This window comes from Corapipo altera, unplaced genomic scaffold, assembly GCF_003945725.1.
Source record: "Corapipo altera isolate COAL_440 unplaced genomic scaffold, ASM394572v1 61063, whole genome shotgun sequence".
In the NCBI taxonomy this organism is placed as follows: Eukaryota; Metazoa; Chordata; class Aves; order Passeriformes; family Pipridae; genus Corapipo; species Corapipo altera.
Genome location: NW_020885024.1, coordinates 231,587 through 258,421, shown reverse-complemented (window position 1 = coordinate 258,421; position 26,835 = coordinate 231,587). Strand labels below are relative to the sequence as shown.

At 43.7% G+C, this 26,835-nt stretch overlaps 1 protein-coding gene across 1 annotated transcript in view; it reads left to right on the top strand.

Moving 5' to 3' along the window:
* LOC113959172 (CBP80/20-dependent translation initiation factor-like) overlaps nucleotides 1–26,835 on the top strand; it is a gene marked incomplete at its 3' end in the record, with an annotated part of 210,118 nt that overhangs the window by 37,097 nt on the left and 146,186 nt on the right. Inside the window, 3 exon segments of the mRNA XM_027668004.1 lie at nucleotides 473–577; nucleotides 7,087–7,120; nucleotides 7,122–7,166. Of these exon segments, the coding sequence (XP_027523805.1) occupies nucleotides 473–577; nucleotides 7,087–7,120; nucleotides 7,122–7,166 (184 nt within the window).

The following is a 26,835-nucleotide window of genomic DNA, read 5'->3' as shown; positions in this document are numbered from 1 at the left end:
CCCCCGACTGTCTGTATTGGTATGGAAAAAAAATTCACTAAGAAGTTTAAAATTATAACACTGGAGCACTGCAAGAGTCTGCAGGGGTTGAGTTCCCACCTGGTACTTACTCCAGGCCATTGGAGCAGGTCATGCAGGACCAAGAGAGAACATCTCTATTGCATGGACCAGACCACTACCTGTTGCGATACCCCCTTGATACAGAGAACAAGTATAGCTCGCAAGGTGTGTGCTGGATCATACATAAAAGCTAGGGGTTTAGATCAAGCAACAGGAGCTTGAAAAGAAAGGAGATGCAGAAGTATGAAGGTTGGAGGCCTGCATCCATGTGTTCTGCATCAGGGAGTGTTGTCTCCAGAAATACCAGCTTTCCTTGCCTGCAGGCTCTAATATACCCTCTGCTCTTCAGCTCAGTGGTATTTAGTTAGTAGTGGACTTTCTTTCTTTGTTTTTCCCTGTTTTTCTTTCCCAGTGATGCGACATGGGACTTGCAGCCTGAAAAACTAACTTTCACCCAATTTCACAAGAAGCTGCGAAACACCTCCAAACACCTACTGCCTCACATAGATAGAGAAGGGTGAGTGCTGTTTGTGCAATACCGTGCTCTCCAGGAAGGTCTCTAACTTCTCCTTTCTTGTAGGAATGCTATCTTGGTGGCATGGCTCATGTGGACAACACATGAGAGAGGTGCTGGACCACATACAGGGTTTGAGGATATAACAATCAGTCTATCTGACTCTTTTATCATCCCGTTCTGGGCTAGAGCAGAGTTGTACCATATGGTGACAGGCAGACTCACAGAACTAGATAAGGCTTTTTTTCCTGCACTGTAAATATTTACTGCAGGGATATCAACAGCAATGTTCAGAATATTTGAAACAATGTGACACTAAATTTCTAAGTCACTATGTGCCTTAGACATGTTTATTCCCATTTCTACAAATGGTTTTGAAAAATGAGATGAAGGACCCTCTGTAAAATAAGATATAATATGCTCCATGGTTGATGGCACTTGCCAAGTGATCCTGCCAGTGACACCTGCTATGTACAGGGAAGATGCAGCAGGGTCTGCTTTGTGGTTTGCCTCTGGTTCTCGGTGTACTGTGAATGCTGTCATAGGTTTACTTGTTCTAAAAAACCCCAAGGGGGAATATTTTTTCCTTTCCCCTGCATCGCTGTAAAAGAAAGATGTTGAACGAAGGAGGGGGAGGGTGTTGACCTAGGGTGATTGACACACACAAAGGAACTAACTAACAGATCCACATTCCAGGCTGATTGTCCCGACAGGGAAGAGAGAGACGCTCAATATGAGAATCAGCAAACTTCGTTTATTGATCACTGCTAACAGCTTAATATATGCTTTATAATTAGCTCATACATATTGCAAAACTAAGCTCATTATTGGTTCTTGCTTAAATGTTGATTTCACTTTTACTCCCTTCTTTTGTTGACACAGGTGGCTCTCAGTTGCTTTTGTTTTGCTAATCACAACGTCCTGTTTACCAGCCAACTAGCACTTACAAGGGCACTGTAGCCTTGCCATCTCAGATTTTCTCATCGGCCTAGACAAGCTGTGTTCTATACTCTAACAGCTCGTCCATAGCTTTAGCCATATCCATATGCCCTTGTCCTGCTAGCCAATCCTCTACAGCTGATGGCCCTCAGAAGACTGGGAGGGGGGAAGGTGATGAGTTTTTTCCCTCTCCCAAGTGTGTCCACCCTGTAGCCTTTGCTCTGGTCCGCCTCAGGTCCACCCCCTGAGAATTGGGTCTGGGGGCCTTTAGGACCACTTACTTCATCATTTTCATCATCCTCAGAGCACGAAGGGTACACAGTCACCTAGTTCTTGACTCTGTTCTGTTGTTCAGGCCTAGATATGAGTGTTCTCTAAACAGTATAGGCCTTGCCTTGACAAGAGACTAAACATTTCTACTGGATTCAGGGGTAGGATTGATATAGGGTTCATGGAATGGGGTAAGAGGGTTAAGGAATGTGTAAACTACTTGTACTACAGGGTAAGGGAACGAGGGCTGCTGCTTTTAAAATCTACTTCTACTACTTATAAAACTTATAAAACTTACAAAAATTAGAAAAATAAAAAGCTAATAGGGGCTTAAGGCATCACTGGAGACACATCCGGTGCCCCACGTCACTGCCTGAAATATCATCCTGGGCTTTGAAAAGGAAGTCCTGTGTGAATCCGAAAAATCCGTTTCAAAGAACTGCTCAGAGACTTTTGGATCTTTTGAGCAGCAAAGGTATTTCTTTGCCAACGTCAGGAGCAAGCTTGGCTTGCACCACAGAGAACTTGCTCAAAGGTTTCACGCAAAATCAGGGGGTTTTATACAATTTTCATATATGATTAAATGCATATTCATACGATTACATCTATCTATACATATTAATAACAGACAGAGTATAGACAGAGCTCAGGTGGAGTTTCTCTTGGCACTCAATTCTTGTAGGGGTTTTAGGTCTTCCTTTCATGAGTCTGGGGTCTCTGCTCCTCTTCATCACTGTGAACTTTCTACCTTTCCTTTGTTCTTGACCAGCTCAGTGAAGCTTGGAGAAAGCCCTGGCTCCAAGCCTATTTCTTCTATTCAAATGTCTACCTTATCTTACTGTATCCTAATTTATTGCCTCTAGGTCTATTGAAAATTGCCTCTAACATTCTTCTAAGTTTTGGTCTGGTAAGCAGTACAGAACTAACCATGGTGACACAGACCAATTAGATGTTAGGGGGGCTTCTTAGCAGTTAACTCTTTTGGGCCTAGCTTCTTGTTTCATGTGGCGACATGGCACCCCAGAACGAATCGAGTCGGATAATGGGACCCATTTCAAGAACAACTTAGTTATCACCTGGGTGAAGGACCATGGCATTGTGTGGGTGTATCACATCCCATACCATGCAGCTGCCATGGGGAAGATTGAACAGTGTAATGGACTGTTGAAAACCACCCTAAAGGTGTTGGGTGGAGGGACTTTCAAGCACTGGGATCAGCACCTAGCAAAGGCTACATGGTTAGTCAACACTAGAGGCTCCGTCAATCGAGCTGGCCCTGCCTAGAGTCCCTTCACACTGTAGATGGAGACAAAGTCCCAGTGATTCACATGAGGGTTATGTCAGGTAAAACAGTTTGGATTAATCCTGCCTCGAGCAAAGGCAAACCCATTTGTGGGATTGTTTTTGCCCAAGGACCTGGTGGGTAATGCTGGAAGATGGAGAAACCCAGTGTATACCTCAAGGGGATCTTCGGGTGAACTGTCCATAACTCTGTGTTAGTATCTATATATTTGTGACTGTGTATATAGGTAGAATAATGCATGTATGTATGTAGTTCAATGGTTTAATTTGGTAGAGTGTGGTTGCATGGGAAAGGAAAAACAAATTAGGGGTTGATAATGTCATAGGTTTACTCGTTACAAAAAAAACCAAGGGGGAATTTTTTTTTCTTTCCCCTGCATTGCTATAAAAGAAAGATGTTGAAGGAAGGAAGGGGAGGGTGTTTGCCTAGGGTGATTGACACACACAAAGGAACTAACTAACAGATCCACATTCCAGGTTGATGACCCTCAGAAGACTGGGGGGGGGGGGGGAAGGTGATGAGTTTTTTTCCTCTCCTCGGGAAACAGCAGGCACTTTACTTCTGCTCTGACTCAGGGAGGGTGTATGTGTGGAAAGGTTCCAAGTTTGCTTTGGTTTTGGCTGGGTCATCTGGCTGCTTCTTGCCCCGGTTTGCCTCCATTCTTCTGCACCCTGTTCTGTCCCCAGCCCGGACTTGTCCAGATTTCATTGGAGAGGCTTGACCCTTCTGCGAAGGAACCTTTGGGGGAGTCCCGGCTGGAGCCAGATGCCGACAGTGTGAGTTCGCGGGAAGAACCCCTTTTTCCCCTTTTCCCCTTCCCCTTGTCGGTGGGGAGGGAGATCTCCATTTTCAGCTTCTCCCGTGCACTGGGGCCCCCACACAGCAGCCACCAGAGCCCAACAGCGCCCCCTGTCGACCACCACAGAGCAACTGCAGGCTCTGCATTCCAAGTGATCCAACAGCATCCCCTCCTGATCGTGGTTAGAATTGCGCCAAAAGGCAGAAAGTACTGAACTGTTTCCTTTTTGAAGGGGACTTTTGGTACAGTATTATTGTTTAGTTGTTTTTGTGTTCTTTTGTTGTTCTACCAATACACATATATCCTTTAATAAAGGGCTATTATTTTTTTTTCTTTTTCCATACTTCCTCAATTGGAGCCTCTTAATTTTGGATTTTCAATTGCTTAGAGGGAGGAGCTTGGTCTTCCTCATAACTCATCCTCCTTAGCAAAACACTTCAGTCTCATTAAACTGAGACATTGCCCAGTATGCAAACCGGTAGAGAAGCCGGTGTGGAGATGAGATATTTAATTACTCCTAAATATTACAGTTGTAAAAAATGATTAAGAATTAATGTATATGCAGAAAAGTTAAACAGATGCTGTCAGCACAAACAATGCATCTCCCAAAATGCAGGCCGTATAAGTAACCTGTGTTAGAATAGAGAAAGCACAGACAAAATTGTTTTTATTTTTTAACTTTTAAAGTTGTCTGTGTTGTGCATTCATCAGCTCTCCCTGCCAAATCTTTGCTGAGCATGATTCAGCTTGCTGAACTTCCAATAATCTCCACCTGCTAACTAGGCATTTTCCCTCTTGCTTGAGTGGAGTTTTTTAACATGCTAGCTGTGCAATGAACAAATAAATAGAATAAAAAGGAAAGATGCTGTTCAATATGTGTTTTCTACACTTTAAGTACCAAAGGGACCATTTTATTCCTTAGCCTGATCACTTGCCCAAGGTTGACCAAGTAGTTGCATTCAGTTGATTGACATTTAGTGACATTTTCTTGGCTGAAGCATTTTCCTCCAGAAAGACATCTGATTTTATTGGAAGATACTGAGTTTGGTGGTATGCTAAATAATCAACGTGGAGTGGTTAAGAAAAACCAGGGAACTGTACCTCGTTTCTGACCTGAATTTATCTGCCTTTAATTTCCAGCATTAACTCTTGCTTGTCTTTTACTCTTCCAGTTCAAACAATCTTTTGTAGCTGATATTTTCTCTTCATTCCAGGTATCTCCCAAGCTCATGTATCACTTTAGTTTTTTTTGCACTCTAAGAAATTTGTCTAAGAAATTTCTCTAACACCTCTTTGAAACACGACTGCCAGTGCTACCTGCTGTCCTGTAGTTCAGGCTCAGATGTGCATGCTGTCTCTAGAGGAAAGCTGCCTTCATCCCCCAAATTCCTGTATCCTCATCCCCTGCATTTATGCCACAGTCCGGCATCAGACATTCAGCCTGGGACAGTGTCCATCCTTTTCAGACAACCTTTTCCTACAGTACACTTGCCCATTCTGTACCTGCAACTGGTATTATTTGTCCCCAGATGTTTGATTTGATTTTTCTCATGCATATAAATATAAATATATATATAAATATATTTTCATTCATATATATATTTATACCTATACACATGCTATATTTTTCCCTTTGTAAATTAAAGTCACTATTTCATCTATGAGGGAAAGTCAATTGTTGAACACCTCTTATTTCCCATAAATCATAGATTTATGGGAATGATTTGAGTTGGAAGGGACCTTCAAGACCATCTCATTTCAACCCCCCTGTCATGGGCAGGGACACCTTCCACTAAACCAGGTTGCAATTAGGGTATTAATTAAATTAATTGTTTCCCTTTAGCTTACTGCTTTTTGAGCCTAGTACTTCAGTACATGCCATTTTTCTGGACTTTTTTCCCCTCATTTACTGTAATTCCACCAAAATATGTTGTCCTCTGACTTCCAGACACTGATTACCTGGGTCTGCTGCCATCAAAGTTTCTGTTTAATATGTTATTTAACAATATCTTGTCACTTATTGACCAAAAAATACATTATCATTCTTGCATAATAAAAAAAGATCACCTCTATTGTTTATAAATGTAGGGGATTAGCTAGCAGGACAAGGGCATATGGATATAGCTAAAACTATGGATGAGCTGCTAAAGTATAAGATGCAGTCTCACTAGGCCTCTTGACTAGGTCGTGAGAAGGTCTGAGATAGCAGGCCGTGAGAAAGCGGCAATGTCCTTGGGTATTCTAAATTGAGCTGAAAAACAGGAACTTGGCATTACCAAAACAAAGACACTTAACGAGCCACCTGTGTAAACAATGGAAGGCAGTTAAGATGATATCACCACCTAACTGTGTACCAATAATGAGCCTAATTTCTGTAATATTCATGAACCTATTATAGAGTGTATATTAAGCTGCTGTCAATCTACAATAAAGGAAGTTCCTGGATTCTTACATTAAGCGTCTAGAGCTTTCCGTCACGACATATAAATGCAGAAGGATGATATTTATTGATCATTTTTTCTTCTTCTGTATCATTGCAAACTCTCTGCATCCAGTTAGTAATTACCTTTGGATTGGTTTTTTTCCTTTCTTGATGCAATAAAGTCCTTTATCTGTCAGCTTCGTGTTTGGTCTGTGAGTGCTTGGTTTCTCACCCAAATGTTTTTGCCTTTCGAATTGTATGTTTGCATCTATACCAGTTGCCGTTTGCTGTTTGAGAGGTATGTTTGTGCTTGTTCACCAATACCTTTCTCAGCAGGGGAACTCAACCTCCTGTGGAGACCAGCAAATGAGAAGTGCTTCAAAGGAAACATTTTTCATTACTTTTTGTGTCCTCTTTTTTTGTTTGTTTTGTTTTGTCCAGGTGTGCTTTCAGTTTTACTTGAACTGGGAATTGAATCACCCAACACTACTGCTCAGAACTGCCTTTGTTTTTTTCACTTCTGCTATTACCAAAAACATTTGAATGCTGTGGTAGATGGTGCAGGTGCAGGACTGAGAAAAGCATTTAATTTTGTACTAACAGTTTTGTGCCTTCGTGGGACAGTTTTGGAGGCATAGCATACTCGCTTCAGAGAGCTTCTTTGTTTTCATGAGGGTCCTTTGCAGTAAGAAATAATTTTCCCCATGTGCCATAGTAGAAAATTAACTTTGGCTCCAGTGAGATTTCATGTGGTTTTGTTTGTTTTCTTCTTACCACAGGTTTGGAAAAGGGAAATACGAGGATGGTGATGTATAGCATCAACTTGAATGACATAGAGAAAGTCCTTCCAGTGTGGCAGGTAGGTGATGACATATCTTGCCCATGCTGTGGTGGAGACCAGCAGCTCCTTCCCTGCCTTACCTTTCCTTACAAAACCCTCCCCAGAAGTGGGAAAGCTGCTGGACTGGACATGCTGAGCTGTAGTCCTTTGGGGTTTGTGATGGAGAATTATGCCTGTGGTTTCAGCAAGCCTTGCAGTGACCCTTAGTGCTGGGTGAGGGCAGTTACCACGTAGACTTCATTGGGAGATGAAATGCTGAGGACAATATATATACATACATATATTATATGTACATGTACACAAAACTCATATATTTTAGGAAAGGAGATTCTGAAAAACATCAACCATCCTGACAGCTCCAAAATAAATTGCTGCCAGGAAACCAGCAGTGATGGTGTGCTGACACAGGCGTTTCTCCTATGGGGTGTGCATATGTTTATATGCAATGGTCATCCACTTGTATGTTTTCTCCAGCCTGTTCCTTCTCCATATCTCTCTATTGATGCCAATTTGTGCCCCAAAGAAGGCGTGGAGGAACTACTCAGAGACAGAATTTTCAGTCTATAAGCAGGAGGTATTTATTTACGGCCGGGGAGCGACCAGGGAGCAACCAGGTCGCCCTGGACAACCTACTCCGCCCGAGAAACTTACAATTGAGCTTTTTATACACTTTTTGCCAAGCAATTACATCACATATTATGAATATTCATTATCTTGCAACATCTAGTTTTAATATTCATAACAGGCGGAGTCGAGGCGGAGTTTGAGGTGTGGTCTCTAATTTGGGGAGAACTTCGGTGGTCGTTCCTGTCTTTCTTCATCATGAACTCAGTGTCCTTTCATCATCATCTTCATAAACTTTTGAACCTTCCCTAATTTGGGTAGTTTCCTTGTGCATTTGGCAAGGATTTTCAGTATCTGGCAAGAGTACCTGATTTCTTGGCTTGTCCCTTTTCTTATCTCCCTTTTTTTTTCTTCCATATGTCCTTTTTTTGTGTGTGCTAGCATTTTTAGTTCTTTCTGTTCATGCTTATGTTCTCTCATGTCAGAGTGTCCTGTATTCTAGTGAATTTATTGCCTCCGCTATTTCTTAATACTAAGTTCTCTATGCCTTGCTTAAAGCCTGCATTTTGCGTTTAACTCTCTCTAATCCTTACATTGCTCTACTAAATTCGCTTTCCAGGTTTTACCTGGCTTCACTATACAGTGCAGTTTCAGTAGTTCTGGTTAAATGACCTCTAGTGTTTGGATGTTGGGAAATAGCAGGATGAGACCCTCTGTTAAAAAGTCTAATTGAATTAGTCAATTTGTCAACATCATATAATTTTTCACTTTCCAGAGCCCTAGTCCTCAAAGGAGCTGAGTGTCATGGGCTGGGCAAGTTTCTGAGGATGCTCAGCATGTTTTTGCTGAAGTCTCCTCTTTGCCTCCAGAGGAAAGGATGGAGACATCTCATATGCTGTGGTAGTGCTACCCTTTTCAGTGCTGAGCAAAGAGCTCGTTGGGCTTCTTGCTCATGCACCATGCCAGGAAAAGTTTTGCTCATCCTGAAAACCATGTGATGATCTGCCTTACTGTTTCTTTTGGGTGAGCTAAGTGGCACTAAATGCACAAACCAGTGGAAGGAGTGGAGAAATAAGTGCTGCTAACTTTGTCAGGGAACCTGCAGCTGTTTCCTGCTCAGTCTCTTCCATGCTCGGTATGTCTGGACTTCAGGTCACAGGAAGAAAACATCAGGTTCAGATGATACAGACCCCAGTAATTCTGCAAAATAAGGTGATTTTCCCTGGGGAATAATTGGAAATGAGAAATCAAACCATCTTCGGTGCAAGGAACTGATTTTCTTCTCTAGGGTATAACTTTCAGTCAACAGCTATTAAATAAACTAGGTCCTCCTGGTCTGGTTATCACCTCATCTTGCCCTAAACACCAAGTTGTCACCTTATCCTCTCCTAACACCAGGTTGAGTCCATTGTCTCCATTGAATTCATTCCAGTATATACCTTGATATCTAGATTAATTGCTAGTGTGGCATCTCTAAACTGGAAGACTCAGTGGGAATGATGGATTTGATGTTTTGTTTGTGCCTCTGGGCAGACTCGAGCAATGCTGCATTATTTTGGAGACAGGCTTACCTAGGCATGTGCAGTCATATGTGCATGTGAGAACGAGGAGCTGGGTAGTTCTGGGTGAGGATTTATCTTGTTTGGCATTGACAAGTGAAATACTTGCAGACAACTGGTTTAATCCTGACATATCATTGTTAACTGGATTTGAACGCAATCGTGCAATGTCAACAGTGATTTTGTTGGTCTTTATCCCTTGTTTTAAATGGTTCTGTGGAGCAGTGTGTGGGGGCATAAGGGAAAATATTTCTGTGAGCCTATGAAAGAAAAATCCACCTTCCGTGGAGCTGTCCCACACTGCGGTTATGTTTGTGTCATATCCTGAAGAAGAGGTTTTTCAGCTTGGAGATACATAAACTCTTGTTCTGTCTGTAAGAACTCATAGGTTGCTTACAGCAGCTGTACATGAACAGAGGGGCAAGTCCGAGCATCCTCCACGCACCACTGGGCTGGTCCAAGCATCCTTTAGCATGACTCATATGAAAATGTTTTGCTGCTGAATGTGCTTCAGCAACAATAGCAGGGTTAACAGTATCACGTTCAAGAGATGTAGTCTTACTTGCAGGCTGCTTTGGAAATTTGGGTTCCTTTGATGATAAGGTATGATAGGACATGAATCTAGAACTAATTTGCAGTGTACATTCAGGTCTGTATGTGTATCTCTACAGAGAGATACAGTGACATCCCTAATGGGTTAAGCAGAATATTCTGGATATCTGGACGTTAATATATATATATACATGAGTTATACTGCTGGAATCTATCAATAGTATTTTAACAAAATATTCCGAGGAAAACCTGTGACTATTTGGCAATTAAAAGGTGAAAAAATAAACAAAAACCAAAACAACTTCCCCTAAAATCCTCTTTTTTTGTTTGGAAATTTGAGAATGGGTGCATCTGATCCTCAGAGATGCTCTTGCAGCATGGCACACTCTGCCATCTTGTGGACATGCACAGACATCCATCTCCGCTTTGGCACTGGGCGCAATTCCTTCACCACAACTGGTATTTTGAAGGTTTCTCCTGCCCCATCTTTTCAAAGCTCATTTGAGATGCTTGTTCTTACTGGTAAATAAGCTTTGTTTTGAAAGCTTCATGGCTAGGAGCTCATGAGGTCATTGCTTTGGCTGTAACCTTTTCATCTCTCCTTACTCATAAAAGTCTGTAATTGGATTTGGGCACTAATTCACCTAAGTGCTGCCAAAAAACAACTTTGTAAGAAAATAATGTTTTGAAGATAAGTATTCCCCATTCATAAGATTTGCTTTTTATTGCTCTCCAGGGAGGAGTTTGAGAGGTGCAGCTCAGATGCAGAGCTGGTCTTCATCATCTTCTCCATTTTCATCTCACCTGTTTTGTTGGAAGAGACCACATAATCATCTTGGCATCATGAAGACATCACGGGGAGGGCTGAGTCAGTGCATTTTGCTTTTACGCCCTTTGGCAAATGCTTGGAAAGACTTTCAGGTTTGGATGTGTCACAACCAAATGTCCTGGTCCTAGAGACAGTCTTCAGACTGTGAACTCTTGGCAAACTCTACACTTACCAGAGAAAACAACCCAGGGGTTCATGTCCTACAAGATATCCCCCCTCCTCCCTGTGAAGCTACTGTAGCTCACAAAGGGTACAGGAGGCTGCATGTCACATGGACATGCTGTGAATGCTTCTAGACATGAGCAGAGAGTTTTAGGACATATCCCAAGTGGTTTCTGGACTGGCATCTTGCAGCTTTTGGCTTTCAGTTTGCTGGACCCATGCCTTCAGGATGGGCTTTCCCTCCTCCAAATGGTGTGGCTGTGTCTTTGCTGGTCAGCTGCTCCTTGTCTTGTGTTATGTGGTACTTTTGAAATGCTCGGCTTTACTGGTGCTATGGGATAAACTTGGAAGACAGCATTGATATAATTTGGTTTGGCACCTTAATTGCCTTGCAGCTCATCTCCTTCTGTTTCCTTACTGATTTTCAACCCTTTCTGTCATATGCTTGGAGTTACAATAAACTGCTTGTTTGTCTTCTGACTACAGTTTTCATCCAGCTTCCTTTTTGGATGAGAAACAAGGGAACAACTCCTTAGGAGAAAGGCAGACTCTGTAAGTTGTTCATGTTCCTCTTAGCACCACTGGATTCCTGACTTTGTCCAAACAGACTCAAAAGTACTGGGATTCCTGACCACGCTGGGATCTCACCTGAATTTAGGCACATAGAAGGCATTTGTACCCCTTCTCATTGACAAATATTTTCAAGTCACACATTACAGTTCAGTGTGGAGATCATGTGAATAAAGGTGGGACCTGTGTGTGGGCTGATCACTCAAATTTCCTGCCCTAGGAAAGGCATGGACACATTGGGACATGATTTGTTGCATCTCGGTGTAGAGGTCTAGAGAAGGTTGAATGATTCCTATCTGAGGATACCCGTGTCCTTTCCTTGTCAGCTCTGCAAGGAACCCAGAGGGACCAGCTCACACATGGACTTGGTCAGATATGGTAGGTTCTTTAGGAGTGATAAAGTCAACCCAGGTGTCCAGGGGGAGAAGGGTGGATCATAGCAAGCATCCCCTCTGCTGTCACTCTGCATGTGCAGGGGGGAGATCAGTGTCCAGCACTGGTGTGAGGGCTTGGTCCTGGACCCTACAGATCACTGACCCTTCCAGGGTAGTAGTGGCAGGGGGACAGGTCTCTTTGGAGCTCAGAGATGGCTCTTTGTTGGGGAGGTGTTATTTACTATCATCATACAGAGTCCTCATCCTCTCCACATCCTCTCTTGCCTGCTCTTTCTGCATTACAAGGTTGGGCAGTTCTCATTTTAGTCAGCTTTTTAGACAGCTCAGATCTTTCCTCTTTCAATCTTGGACATAACAAGGTGGCCTTCTCTCAGGAGTCTTTTCTGCACCAGTGAAGCTGGGATGGGGATTTTAATGATAATTCTTAAATATGTGATTCACAGAGGTGAGGGGTGGAAGGTGCCAAAACCCAGGAACAAACCAGGGACTCATGAACCCTTCATTATATTTTCTCTCCTCTCTCCAATTGCAGAGGAGAGTGATGCTTTGGTGGGTACCTGGCACCCAGCCACAGTCAACCCACTATACATGCCCACATGGATGTAGGCTCTGCCCTCTCACAGCTACTGTGAAAAAAAATTGACTCTGTCCTGGGCGAAACCAGGACACCCTCCCACTGGGAGTGACCTGGTCTACATGGTGTATTCCCCATATACTATATGTCCCTCCTGTCACTCACCAGATCTAACCCTGACATCCTTTATGTGTCCACCAAACATGAACAAGTTGGAGTGCCCCCCTAGGAGCCCCAAACTAGGGAGATTTCTTCTCCCTGCCCCCAGATCCTGATGGATTCCATCCAGAGTGTGTAGGCATAGTATTGCTTTCAGAGAAGATTTCTCGTCTGACAAACCAGCTTTCCATATCCCAAGGGTCTTTCCAATACTTTAACAGCTAAAACCACTCACTGTCAAAGAGTATAGGTCATAATGTATTGGGAGTCAGATCTCCACTGCTGAGTAAAAAGCGCTTTTTTTTTGCTGTGACTTCCAGTGAGACACGTGTGGTGCATTAAGGCATGGACTCAGGCGTGAAGTGAAAAACTGAGACAAGTTTATTCAAAGGTCACAGCCTTTTATAGCCAAACAAACAACACAAACAGAAAACATTCCCTATAAGGTAAAAAGTGTGACTGCAGCATCCGATTGACTGCTAGCTGTCTCCTGGGGAGATGGCAGTTTTTTGGAGCTACAAACTCATTCCTGTGCTTTGCAGAGGTCTGGTTTTTTTCCAGTCCCTATTTCTCACAGACATGGTCTTTCTGTGGCCTGTTTTTTGTTGCATTTAACCCAACTGGCAATGACCATCTCCTTGGACTGAGAGGACAAACTGCCGTGGTCACCTGTAGCTCCTTCAGCATCACTCCCATGTCAGAGTTAAGGCCACCATTGACCAAGGAAGGCAGATGAGACTGTTGCCATCTCCAAAGCACTGGAAAGGAGAGGTCTGGACCAAGGCTGATTTATCTCCCACACAGGTCACCACATGTCAGGTTCTTGCAAGGTCCAAACCTGGCCTCTGGCAGTAGAGGACAGTCACTTTGAGCCCTGAACTAGGTTATAAACCCCATGGTTTTTACTGAACATGCAGAAAAGAGATCTTTCAGTGGATTTTTCAGATTATGATGGTCTTCCATATCATATTCACTGCACAAAGGAAACACGAGGGAAATGGACAAGAACTTTGATGTTTGGACAACACTCTCAGACACATGGTGTGATTTTTGGGGTTGTCCTGTGCAGGGCCAGGAGTTGGACTCGATGATCCTTGTGTGGTCCCTTTCAACTCAGGATATTTGATGATGATGATGATGATTATTATTATTATTATTATTATGGTTCAGAACTAGTTTCTGATTGTAACAAATGAGATGAACTCTCCCTTCTCAGGGTTGGTTTTATTTTTCTGTCTGTCACCCAGTTCAAGTAGACTTAGTGATGTTGACTCGTAATTCATGGGGGTGTCTTCCCAAAATGGTGGGCATGGAGATGACTTTTTTATTGTGATTCCTGGAGCTGGTACTAGTCAGCTGGGCAGGACTGGGGCCAGACTGCCCTGTTGTTTGGAGAACGGTGGACCTGTAACATGCTCCTGCCTGGATGGGAGGTCTTGGGGTGCTCTTGCACCCCAGTTGGGTCAACTAGGTTCAGAGACATGGGTTTGGGATCATAGAATCATGGAATATACTGAGTTGGAAGGGACCCAGTAGGATGATTGAGTCCAACTCCTGGCCCTGCACAGGACACCCCAAGAATCACACAATGTGCCTGAAAGTGCTTTCTAAACTCCTTCTCAGAGAGGAGCCTGGGTGCAACTGGACCCAATCTTAACCCCAGACTTTGTCAACGGTTTAAGTACAACTTTGTCCTGCAGGATTAAAGATGGAAAAACTGGGTATATTTATATGAAAATAATTATTTATTATGACAAATGATTAGACTACAGATCTTAATGAGATGCTCAGCGATCACATAACAAGGATATCCAACTGTATGGTGGACATTTTGTCCAGAAGGATACTGTGAGAGACTATCAAAAACTTTACTGAAGTCCAAAAAGATTACATCTACTGGCTTTCCTAGATCAACTAGGTGGGATGTGCAAGGAGGTTCGGTGGAAAGGGCAAGGGTGGCTTACGTTTCAGTTCTGAAGGTTGGCTTGATGTTTGGTGGTCGAGGGGACAGGGTTGGTGGCAGAGGAACCCTGCAGCACTAGAGGGCACTGCAGCCTCACTGCCCGAAACACAGTTCTGTGCAGAGGAAATGAGGCTTTTTTGAAAGGCATTTCCCAAACAGAAACCTCACTCCATGGTGACTGTACCTCCCATCCTCCTGTGCCAGGTCATGCTGCTCTCCATCCTGTTGTGCCCAGCCTGGGCTCAAGGAGCATGTCCAGCATGGGGGACCCTGGGACTTGCGGAGGGGGAAGATGTTTGTCTGCACCCAGGACTGAACTTGGTTAGCATTGTGCATTGTCGTCAGCCTCAAAGCAGATAGAGGCCCTGAGCAGAGAGGGATTAAAACTGAAGGTATCTGCGAAACCCCCCCCAAGCACCACAACTGTGAGGGAAGTTGGTGTCTAGGGGTTAGACATGCCCCACAGCCCAGGTCTCCCTCACTTGCATCTTGACGCCTCCTCAACTTCTCTCAGAAATCCCGCTATTGCAAATAAAATCCTCAAATCTGTGTGTTTCCTATGGGATGCTCTGGCAGGGCTCAGTTCAAAGCGATGGTCCTCACACTGAGTGTAGTAATTTGGACTTGGCTCTCCGCCAAGTGCTCAAGACCATAGCAAAAAGCTTCCCTCCTCCCCCCCCCCCTTTTATGAATACAGAGGAACGAAAGGGAGGAAAAAAACTACCAAAAAACCGAAATAACAGAACCAAAGCAGTATATATATATTTTGCACTTATATACAGTTACAAAAACTATATGCATATAAGAAAGAGAACCCCAACACCCCAAAAAAACAGAAAAACAGATATACGTGGCAAATAAAGAACTAGTAAACAAAATCTTAATACTTTCCTTAAGAAAGCAGAGTCCACACCACCGGATCTCCCCTCTTGAATCGGGAAGAAGCAACAGCCTCTCAAAAACTTACAGGTCTACACTCCCACATGAGGAACCCAATAGCAGAGGTTGCTTTGCTTTCTCCAACTCTGCTGGAAGAGATCTCCCTTCCAACTTCCTCCCCCTTTTATTTATATTTCTGCTTACGTAAAGAATAGAATGGAATATTGGGATATGGGTATTTCCTTAGTTTCAACCTGGTTGCCAGGAAAAGGTCTAAACCAAACAACTACATTCTCTACCCCTTATTCCATATTATTTTTTGCGTAACACCTATATCTCGCATTCGCCTATATCCTGTGCTTATATAGTCCTTGTTTTGTCTTTCGAAGTTGTCATCTTGTTGTTGAGGATCAACACCAGCATCAGCTCAATTCGGATCTTTGGCCTTTCTCGGTCACAACCACAGTTCTGGTTTTAGGGCTGGTTCACTGTTCTGGGCTGTCTCATCATTGGATACTGGCATTAGCTTAGTTCAGGTCTTTCTCATCTGGTGACTGACCTCCTGCAAAACACAACTCAGAACACGAAATTAGTTTTTCCCCAAGGTTAAATTTCCTTGAGGCACACATTGGATCTCTCCATCCTTCTTCATTACCCACCAGGTATATCCTGGTCCTTGAGCAAAGACAATCCCACGAATGGGTTTGTCTTGGCCTGAGGCAGAGGTAACCCAAACAGCTTTACCTAGCATATATGGATGGCAGGAGTTCCGGAACACACGCAGACGATCAATATGATCAGCGATGTCCAATTTATTATTTAAATGAGTTAACTTTTATACAGTTTAGTTTCTTCCAGGTACGTGCTTACAACAAGGTGATTGGATAGCTCAGTCTGTGCACGCGTCCCATGCCTCCAGTTTATTGGTTCTGAAACTCTGTCCACGCAGCCTGACATCATACGTGCCACCCAAAGTCCCTCCTATCGATCCGCCTTTAGGGGTTTTCCGAGATTCTGCAGGTGTCTCTATCTCCAGTTTCCCAAAACTTTCTACTATAAACATACTATTTTCTCATACCTTATAACTATAAACACACAACTAACAAGTATAAACTCACATAGTTTCACACAGTCTGTAAGCATAAACACCACACTGTTTGCAACTTCCAAAGTCATGTCAAGCAAGGCCTACAAAATTCAGGAGAAATTGTTCACACAATCCCGCTCTCCCAACAAGCATGCCTCTCAAGTGAATTGCTGGAACTTTGTCTCCACCTATAATGTGGAGGGATTCTGCTTGGGCAGGGCCAGTTCGATTGACAGAACCTCTAGTGTTGACTAGCCATGTGGCTTTTGCTAAGCGTTGATCCCAATTCTTGCAAGTTCCCTCACCTAGTGCTTTCAAAGTAGTTTTCAACAAACTGTTGCATCGCTCAACTTTTCCAGCATCTGGTGCATGATATGGAATATGATATATACATTCAATGCCATGCTCCCGTGCCCAAGTGGTAATTAAATTGTTTTTGAAACGAGTCCCATTGTCCAACTCAATTTGTTCTGGAGTGCCATGTTGCCACAGGACTTGCTTTTCAAGACCCAGAATGGTATTCCAGGCCATTGCATGGGGTACTGAATAAGTCTCTAACCATCCAGTGGTTGCTTCCACCATGGTAAGTACATAGCGTTTACATTGGCGGGTCTGTGGCAACGTGATGTAATCAACTTGCCATGCCTTCCCGTATTTATATTCATCCCAACGTCCACCATAACACAGGGGCTTCAATCTTCTTGCCTGTTTAATAGCAGCACAGGTTTCACAATCATGGATAACCTGGGAAATAGAGTCCATGGTTAGATGGGCCCTTGGTCTCGTGCCCATCTATAGGTGCCATCTCTACCCTGATGCCCTGAAGCATCATGGGCCCATTGAGCTAGGAACAACTCTCCCTTGTGCTGCCAGTCCAGGTCTACTTGTGACACCTTGACTTGTGCAGCTCGATCTGCTTGTCTGTTATTATGATGTTTGATGCCTTAAGCCCCTAACGGTTTTTTTATATTTCTAATATTTGTAAGCCTTGTAAGTTTTATAGGTAGATTTTAAAAGCAGTAACCCTCACTCCCTTGCATCCCTTTCCCCGTAGCACCCTTAGTTTACACATTCCTTAACCCTCTTGCCCCATTCTATGCTCCCTATATCACTCATAGCCCTGAATCCAGTAGAAATGTTTAGTCTTTTGTCAAGGCAAGGCCTAGATTGTTGGCAGAACAGCATATCAGGGCCTAAACCACAGAACATGGTCAAAAACTGGGTTACTATGTACCCTTTGTGCTCTGATGATTGTGAAGATGGGATGAAGAGAGGGTCCCCAAAACCCCCAGACCCATTTCTCAGGGGGTGGACCCCGGGGCGGTCCAGAGTAAAGGCCACAGGGTGGACACATCTGGGATTGGATGGATGGTATTATAAAGTGTAACATCTCAGGCACGGCCGGGGGCGCATCTTGTAATATCTTTAGCCTTGGCAAAATAAACCCTTTCTTATCTCACCCCTAATTAACTGCTCCGGAAGATTTTTTCAGCACCATAAATCCCACAGCAACATGTTCCTCATTAGCTTGACTCTTGGGTACATGGGTATCTACATGGCGGACTCCCACATTCAACTTCTTAACTAGAGCAGCAATGTCTTGCAACAAATCAGCAGCATAAATGGGTTTTCCTCTACGCTTCCAATTCATCTTTTTCCATCGTTCCAGCTATCCCCATAGGGCATTGGCTGTCATCCATGAGTCAGTGTAGAGGTAAAGCCTTGGGCATCCTTCTCGTTCGGCAATGTCCAGGGTCAATTGGACGGTTTTGAGTTCTGCGAATTGACTCAATTCTCCTTTTCCTTCAGAAGCTTCTGCCACTTGCCGGGTGGGACTCCAGACAGTTGCTTTCCACTTCCGGTTCTTCCCTACAATATGGCAAGAACCATCAGTGAACAGGGCATAACATATTTCTTCTTTAGGTAACTGATTGTATGGTGGAGCTTCTTCAGCCCAATCCACTTGTTCTTCTTCCTCCTCATCTACCAGACTGAAGTTTCCACCTTCAGGTCAATTTGTTATGATCTCTAAAATTTCAGGGCAATTCGAGTTTCCGATTCAGACACGCTGTGTAATCAAAGCAATTCACTTATTCCATGTAGCATCAGTGGCATGATGCATAGAGGGCATCTTTCCCTTGAACATCTAGCTCAACACCGGTAGTCGGGGTGCCAAAAGAAGCTGTGCTTCTGTGCCAATCACCTCTTAGGCTGCTTGTATCCCTTCATATGCTTCTAGGATTTCGTTCTCCATGGGAGTGTAGTTGGCTTTAGATCCTCTGTAGCTTCAGCTCTAGAAACCAAGTGGTCGACTTCGGGTCTCACCAGGCACTTTTGCCAGAGGCTCCAAGAGGGACCTTCATCTCCGGCCGCAGAATAGAGTACATTTTTCACGTCCAGTCCTGTCCGGACTGGTCCAAGAGCCACGGCGTGTGCAATCTCTTGCTTAATCTGCTTAAAAGCTTGCTGCTGTTCAGGACCCCATTGAAAATTATTCTTTTTACAGGTCACGAAGTAAAGAGGGCTCACAATTTGGTTGTACTCAGGGATATGCATCCTTCAAAAGTCTATGGCCCCCAGAAAAACTTGTGTCTCTTTCTTGTTAGTCGGTGGAGCCATTGCTACAATCTTGTTGGTGACTTCTGTTGGAATCTGGAGATGTCCATCTTGCCATTTCACCCCTAGGAACTGTATCTCTTTGGCAGGTCCCTTGACCTTACTCTTCTTGATGGCAAAACCAACTTTGAGGAAAATCTGGATGATTTCCTTTCCTTTTTCAAAAACTTCCTCTGCTGTGTTCCCCCATACGATAATGTCATCAATATATTGTATGTGTTCTGGGGTCTCACCCTTCTCTAGTGCAGCCTGGATCAGCCCATGACAGATGGTGGGACGGTGTTTCCACCCCTGGGGCAGTCAGTTGAAGGTGTACTTCACACCCCTCCACGTGAAGGCGAACTGAGGCCTGCATTCTGTTGCGAAGGGAGTGGAAAAGAACACATTAGCAATGTCAGTGGTAGCGTACTACCTCGCTGACTTGGACTCCAGTTCGTACTGGAGCTCCAACATGCCTGGCACAGTGGCACTCAACGGTGGTGTGACTTCATTCAAGCCACGATAGTCCACAGTCAGTCTCCATCCTGCATCAAATTTACGTACAGGTCAGATGGGGTTGTTGAAGGATGAGTGAGTTTTACTGACCACCCCTTGGCTCTCAAACTTTAGAATCATCTTATGGATGGGGATCACAGCATCTCGATTCATTCGGTACTGTCGTCTGCATACTGTTTTAGTGGTTTTTGGCACTTGCTGGTCTTCAACTCGCAATAATCCCACAATGGAAGGATCTTCTGAGAGGCCAGGCAGGGTAGATAATTGTTTGGATTTCTCTGCAGTCACTGTGGCTACACCAAAAGCCCATCGATACCCCCTTGGGTTTTTGAAGTATCTCCTCTGAGGTAATCAATGCCAAGGATGCAAGGGGTTTCTGGACCCATCACAATGGGATGCTTTTCCCATCGGTCTCCTGTCAAAATCACTTTGGCCTCTAACACTGATAATTCTTGATGTCCTCCTGTCACTCCAGTGACATCAAGGTACACTGTGCACCAGTATCTACTAAGGCTCAGTTACTCTGAGGATCCGATGTGCCAGGTCAGCGAATCCATACAGCCCAGTAAACCCTATTATCTTCCTCGTCCCTCAGAAGGCAGGGTCCCTCTATTGGTCCTGGTCAGAGCATTCACCATCGGATCTTTGCTTTTCCCCACCAGAGGCCTTCTTGTCATCACAGAAACGAACCTCAGTCTTCTTGCGTCTTGGAGATGGCGGTTTTCTTTCCAGGACATCTGCATTAAACACATAGATGACTTTCTTATCAGATTTCTTTTGTCTTAATTCTCTCACTTGGGTTTCAAGTTTAGAAGTAGGTTCACCATCCCACTTTCTAATGTTTTCTCTCCGGTCATGCAGATAAGACCACAGTTTACCATGTGATCTACGTTTAGGGTTTTCTCTCCTTCTGCGTGTGAAGGAAGGAGATCATGAGCAAGACCGGGACCAAGATCGAGATTGTTCTCGAGACCGTTCTACCGGTCTGTCTCTGTAGTCTCTATAGTCTCTATCTCTGTAAGCTCTGTAGTCGTCCTCATATTTGGAGCACTCATAAGGCCCCTCTCTAACAGGTGTTCGTTGGTAGCTGGGATCAAAACTGTCCCTAGAATTTAAATTGTTGGTTTCTACACTTTCTTCCATACATCGTAACAGAGTATACAGTGTGCCCACAAGCACTGGTTCCATGTGTGGATGCACAGTGCTGCCAAGGTATGAACATATGATGCAGGAGCACCTTAGAGTACCTTTCTCCACATAGGTAATGTGCAGAAGACACCCTCTGGTTCATCAGTGGTGCTATCGTATTGAGTGTCATCATACATAAGTTCCAACAATGTCAATTCTCTTAAGTACTGGGTGGCTCCTTCTACCTTGGTCCACTTTTTTGGGGAGTACGTTAAATATTCTCTGAACGGGTACCTTTTTTTCCACACTTGTGACAAGTCGCGTCAAAAGACTGCATACGGTTTTTGTGTTTGTAATTAATTGGTCAAGTTCGCTATCTCTGGCAATGGATCCTAGTTGTTGTGCTTTGTAACCTTCCAACTGGTGACCTTTAGCCCCATTGTCTAGGCATCGGAGCAGCCAAGTAAGAATTCGTTCACCAGGCAGATGACTGTAATCTCTTCATAAACCTCGAAGTTCTGCTGGGGTCATTGATCGCACAATTTCACTTTCTCGTTTCATGTCCTTTAGTGAAGTACTGGTACTGGTATCAGTACTGGGCGTCACCTCGTTATCATCTGATTTGCTTTGGTCTCCCATTGTTTGTATAGTTATGCTTGGGGGCACCTGTAACCATGACTTCTTTTTCACTACAGGAGTAAGAATTATCTCAAGTGATGTAGTTTGAGTTCCAATTTCCATAAAATTCATAGTTTGGGTTCCAGTTTCAATGGGACTAGCAGAAGCCATGCTGGTTTCAAGTTGAGTCTGAGTCCCAATTTCAGTGGGTTCACTAGAGATTGCGCTGACTTCAAGTTGCGTCTGGACCCCGATTTCTGTGGACTCAATAGGGACATCACTGGTTTTAGGTGGCATAGTTTGAGTTTCTATCTCAGCCTTAGCCTTCCAAGAGTAGTCAACTGCAGTTCGATAAGCACTAGCCAGGCCCCAGTACTAAGAAAAAAGTTGCATATTTGGATCATCATATGAAAAACACCCTTCCGTTAAACAACGTACCACCTCGTCAGGATCAAACACTTGTTCTGGCGTGAAGTCCCAAGTAATGGGAGGTGTCACACGCCCTACCAACTTACCAAAATTTACCCACACTCCTTGCCATCCAGAAACTGGCCTTTCCAAGACCCTTCCCAAATCTCCAGCGATTTCTCTCGAAGTCCGGCCTTTCCTACAACAAGGGAACCAATACAAAACCACCTTTCCAATTTTAAATAACATTTCTGCTACCTTCATCAATAATAGCACTGTTGCCAAACAATTTAGGTAAGGATTAGAGATGATCTTAGAGGTCATTGCTACTAGGCCTTTGATGCCAAAATCAAGGAGACTGGCTACTAGGCCTTTGATGTCAAAATTAAGGAGAGGAAGAAATTCGTATACGCCATCTGGTTGCTTTGCTTTCTCCAACTCCGCTGGAAGAGATCTTCCTTTCCAACTTCCTCTCCCCTTCTATTTATATTTCTACTTACGTAAAGAATAGAATGGAATATTGGGATATGGGTACTTCCTTAGTTTTGACCTGGTTGCCAGGAAGAGGTCTAAACCAAACCACTACACCAAGGAGTGGTGCCAGATGTGCTGAGGAGTCCTCCCTTTCTACAGAAGGTGCTGATGCCCCATCAAATGTAGGATGTTCCTCTGAACACCCACATTGTCCATCTGTCCCTGTCCCCCATCTACCCTGTTGTTCCCACCCCACTTTGAAGGACATGCCAACCTCAGCAGGAGGGTGATGAAGACCATGGTGATGTCCACTGCTGGACCATCTCTGTTCCTTAGACCCCAGACACTGGTTTGTGCTACAAAATAAGATGAATAATGGGATTTTGGCTGCTTTGCAGATTTTCCTTGGGCCAGGCTGATGGAGGGGTAGATACAAAATGGTTGAATGGCAGGACTAGGTTGAGATTACCAATACGAGGTGGTGGGTTTTAGGTTCATGAACAGGGACCATAAGGAGATAAGAGGATGGGAGAGACAGATGTGTAGGTCTGTTCCTGGGAGGATGAAGAAAGATTCTCTATTTTGCTTTGAAGGAGTCCACAAGTAGTTTTAGACCTGAGAACTGCAGTTTTCTGGGGAATTAACTGATTTGGGTATGGGGACTTGTACTGGAGCATAACAACTCCATAGGCATTTGAGGCTCAAAAATGTCACCACATTGAACTCCGTCTTAAACATACCAGAGAGCAACATGGACTTTTCTTAGCCTTACAGTTGACTTCCCATTCAAAAATGTTTGCTTTTGTGCAGTTATATTATATCCAATGCAAACCTGAAAGGTTTTGTTTTTGTTTTTCACAGTTCTTTCTATAGACTATAACACACACCCCCCAAATCCTGCCTGATTTTGAACTTCTGAATAGTGTTGCATATTTTTTCTCCCTTGTTTTCCCAGAGGATTCATTAGAAATCTGAGAGGGCTTTTGCTGCACTACCTTGAATTTGCTGAATATTTTCCTGAAGTTCGTTGTGGAGTAATGATTAAGTTAAAAAAATTTATTAAAAGTAGCAGAGAAAAAAAAATCTAGATTTCTAAAGATCCCAAGTAAAAACTCAATGTCTCTTTGGTCAAGCAGCTATTTCTGCTGGCTTGACTATTTCCACATCCTAAATCCCTTCCCCGTTCTTCGTGAAAGACTTGAATTTTTAATAAAATGAAAAAAATGAAAGGAAGGAAGGAATTTTCTCTCTTAAAAAAAATAGACATACTGCAGGATCAGAAAAGAGAGATATGCATACATACCCATTGGTAGAGGGACCTATAGAGCCTAGAAACACATCACTCTAAAAATCCTGCTAATGGAGGATGCCCTCATGTCTTGTCTGACAAAATAGGAGGTTAATGTTTCCTGTCACTGTATTGGGTTTTGGTAGCGGGGAGGAGGGATACAGGAGTAGTTTTTGTGAGAAGTTCTTAGAAGCTTCCCCCATGACTGACAGAGTCAATGTCAGACAGCTCCAGGACATACCCGCTGCTGGCCAAGGCCGAACCAATCAGAGATGGCAGTAACGCCTCTGATAACATATTTAAGAAGGAAAAAAGAAGTTATTGGGCAGATGAAAATTGCAACCTGAGAAGAGTGGAGTGAGAACATTTGAACAACAATGCAGACACTAAGGTCAGTGGAGAAGGAGGGGGAGGAGGTGCTCCAGACGCTGAAGCTGAGATTCCCCTGCAGCCCGTGGTGAAGATCATGGTGAAGCAGGTTGTCCCCCTGCAGCCCATGGAGGTCCACAGGGGTGCAGAGATCCACCTGGAGCCTGTGGAGGAGATCCACACTGGAGCAGGTGGATGCCCAAGGAGGCTGTGACCCCGTGGGAGGCCCATGCTGGAGCAGGCTCCTGGCAGGAACCTGCTGACCCATGGAAAGAGGAGTTAACACTGGAACAGGTTTCCTGGTAGGACTTGTGGCCCTGTGGGGGACCCACGTTGGAGCAGGCTTTGCCTGAAGGACTGCACCCTGTGGAACAGGACTCATGCTGGAGAAGTTCATGAAGAACTGTAGCCCGTGGGATGGACTCATGCTGGAGAAGTTTGTGGAGAACTGATTCCCGTGGGAGGGACCCCATGTCGGAGTGGGGGAAGGACTCCTCTCTGAGCAATGGCAGAAACAACCTGTGATGAACTGACCATAATCCCCATTCCCCATCTCCCTGTGCTGCTGGGGGGGGAGGAGGTAGAGCCTGAGAAGGAGGGAGGGATGGGAGGGTGTTTTAAAGATTTATTTTACTTCTCATTCTCCTGCTCCGATTCTGTTAGTAATAAATTTAATTAATATCCCCACTTTGAGTCCGTTTTGCTCGTGACGGTGATCAGTGAGTGACCTCTCCTCGTTCTTATCTCAAGTCATGAACCCTTCCTTATATTTTTTCTCCTCTGTTAAGTTGCAGAGGGGAGTGATAGAGCAGCTTTGGTGGGTACCTGGCATCCAGACAGGGTCAACCCGCTACAGTTGCATTTAAAAATTTCTTCTTATGCAGAAGGTGCTTACCTGCCCTTTCTGCTACCTTTCCTCTGATGTTATGGAAATAGAAATCAATGCAATAAAGGAGACCAAAAGTTCTTAAAATGCGAATTTCCTGCCCAGAGGCAGCAGGTAAGTGAATCCCATTCAACTTGGGGAGATGTATATATAGTTGTGGGTATAAATATAGGGATTTAGTGGCAGAATAAGTGTTTATTGTAATCCAAGTTGATTTGGTCAAAGATTGTCCTTTCAGTGGGAAATTTATTGCTGCACACAATGCCTGAATGTCTCTTCTGAGCCTTTCCTGGATCATGGGATTGAAAGATTTCATTGTGACTAATAGAAATAGTGAGAGGATCATGGTCTCCACACTTGCAGCCACATGATGCTGCCCCTGGTGTCCATGTCTCCCAAGGTTATTCTGCTTTCCCCTTCACCTGCTGGTACCACTGTGGAGAAACTCCTCATTGTTGTCTTGATTTCTTTTTAATTCTTTTTTTTTAATATATAGTTCCTGTAATGTATGAGCAGAGAAACCAGTGATAAAGCTTCGTTTCTTCCTGCTTTTGTGACCCACTTGATTATTTCATTCCTCATTGTATATTCTTCTAAGGTGCTTTGTCTGAATGGAAAGAAAATATGTATGCTTATAGAAGCCATTTGTTTCCTTTTGGCAAGGAAAAATAAAACCCCTGGCTGGGTAAAATAAGCAGGTATCACAGAAGATATGGATTGCTTCTGCTTGCTGGTCCTGAGGAGGAAACCTCCAGCACTTCCTCCATCATGCACCTGTGAACGACATTATTCCTTAAAACTGGTGGGCTGCGTATGCCTTTGTTTGGTCAGCCTTCCTCTTGGGGCTATGAATAAATACAACATAAAAACATATGTTCCTCAAGTTAGAGTTGCTGCATGTTTATTAGATAAGGATGAGAAAGTTTAGGGCTGGTAGTTGCATGAACATGGTTTGCAGGAGCAGTGGGAGAGATGAGACACTCTGTCCTGTTGTTTCACGGTTGTTCGGCAACAATAATGCCCTGGGGATTAACCCCTTCCTTAGATGGCATTGGGGCAATTTGCTGACAGTTAGAGCATGACATGATTATATCTCTAGCCTGATTCATTGTAATTTGGAACTGTCTCTTTAATGAGCATGCATTTTGATGAAAGAATTGGTGGGAAAGTTTGACCTGCTCAAGGGTTTTGGGAACCGTAGCTATCATAGCAGCTGCATCTGCTCTTTGATTATCATCTGTTATGGGTTCTAGAAGTTCTGTGTGTGAATGGATGTACATTATGTAAAAGTTAAATTTCCTGTGATTAACAAGGAACCATATGGTGCGTATTTCTGCAAATAAATGAGGATTAGTGACATCTCAAAGGAAGGAGGCTTCGAGACGTGAAACCAACCCTGTAGCATAGAATGAATTAGTAACAATATTCATAGGCTGATCACAAAATAACTCAAATGCCATACAGATAGTAACAAGTTCTAAAACTTGTACAGAACCTTGGTCTAAGGTCTGTACCTGATTGTCCCATTGTCCTGTGACAGGATTTATCCATGTCACAGTAGCCTTTTTTGATCATCCAGATGCATCGGTGAATACAGTGACTCCTGTTACTGGTTGTGGCTTGCAACAACGTGTGGCCATCAGAGGTAGATTCCCTATTTCTGCCCAGAGTTTGTGTCTTGGAAAGTGTATGGAAACAGTACCATGGTAGTCTGCCAATGCAGCCTGAAATCCCATGTCCTCTGCGAGAAGCCAGTACAAGTTGTCTTTGGTTGCTGAAATGTGGATGGTCTTGGGGTCTCATTCATTTATCTCTTGTAGTTGTTCTCTAACTTTAAAAACAATCTTAGTAAACATGTCAATAACAGTTCAGTCAGTTTTTGATGGAAAATGGGCAGGAATAGGTGTGAATCTGCAGTTTTTCTGTAGTCATGTCCAGGATTGGTCAAAGTTGGTTAATGCTTTGAAGCAATAGTAGTAAGTCATTTCATGTTACAGTGTCTTTTACTTCAAAGTTGACGGTTTAGGGATGATCCTTCACTGTGTAGTCCTCTTTTTTTCAGAGATTTGTTCTTGTGCTGGTTTAAAAGTTAACCAGTAGGGGAAACCAACC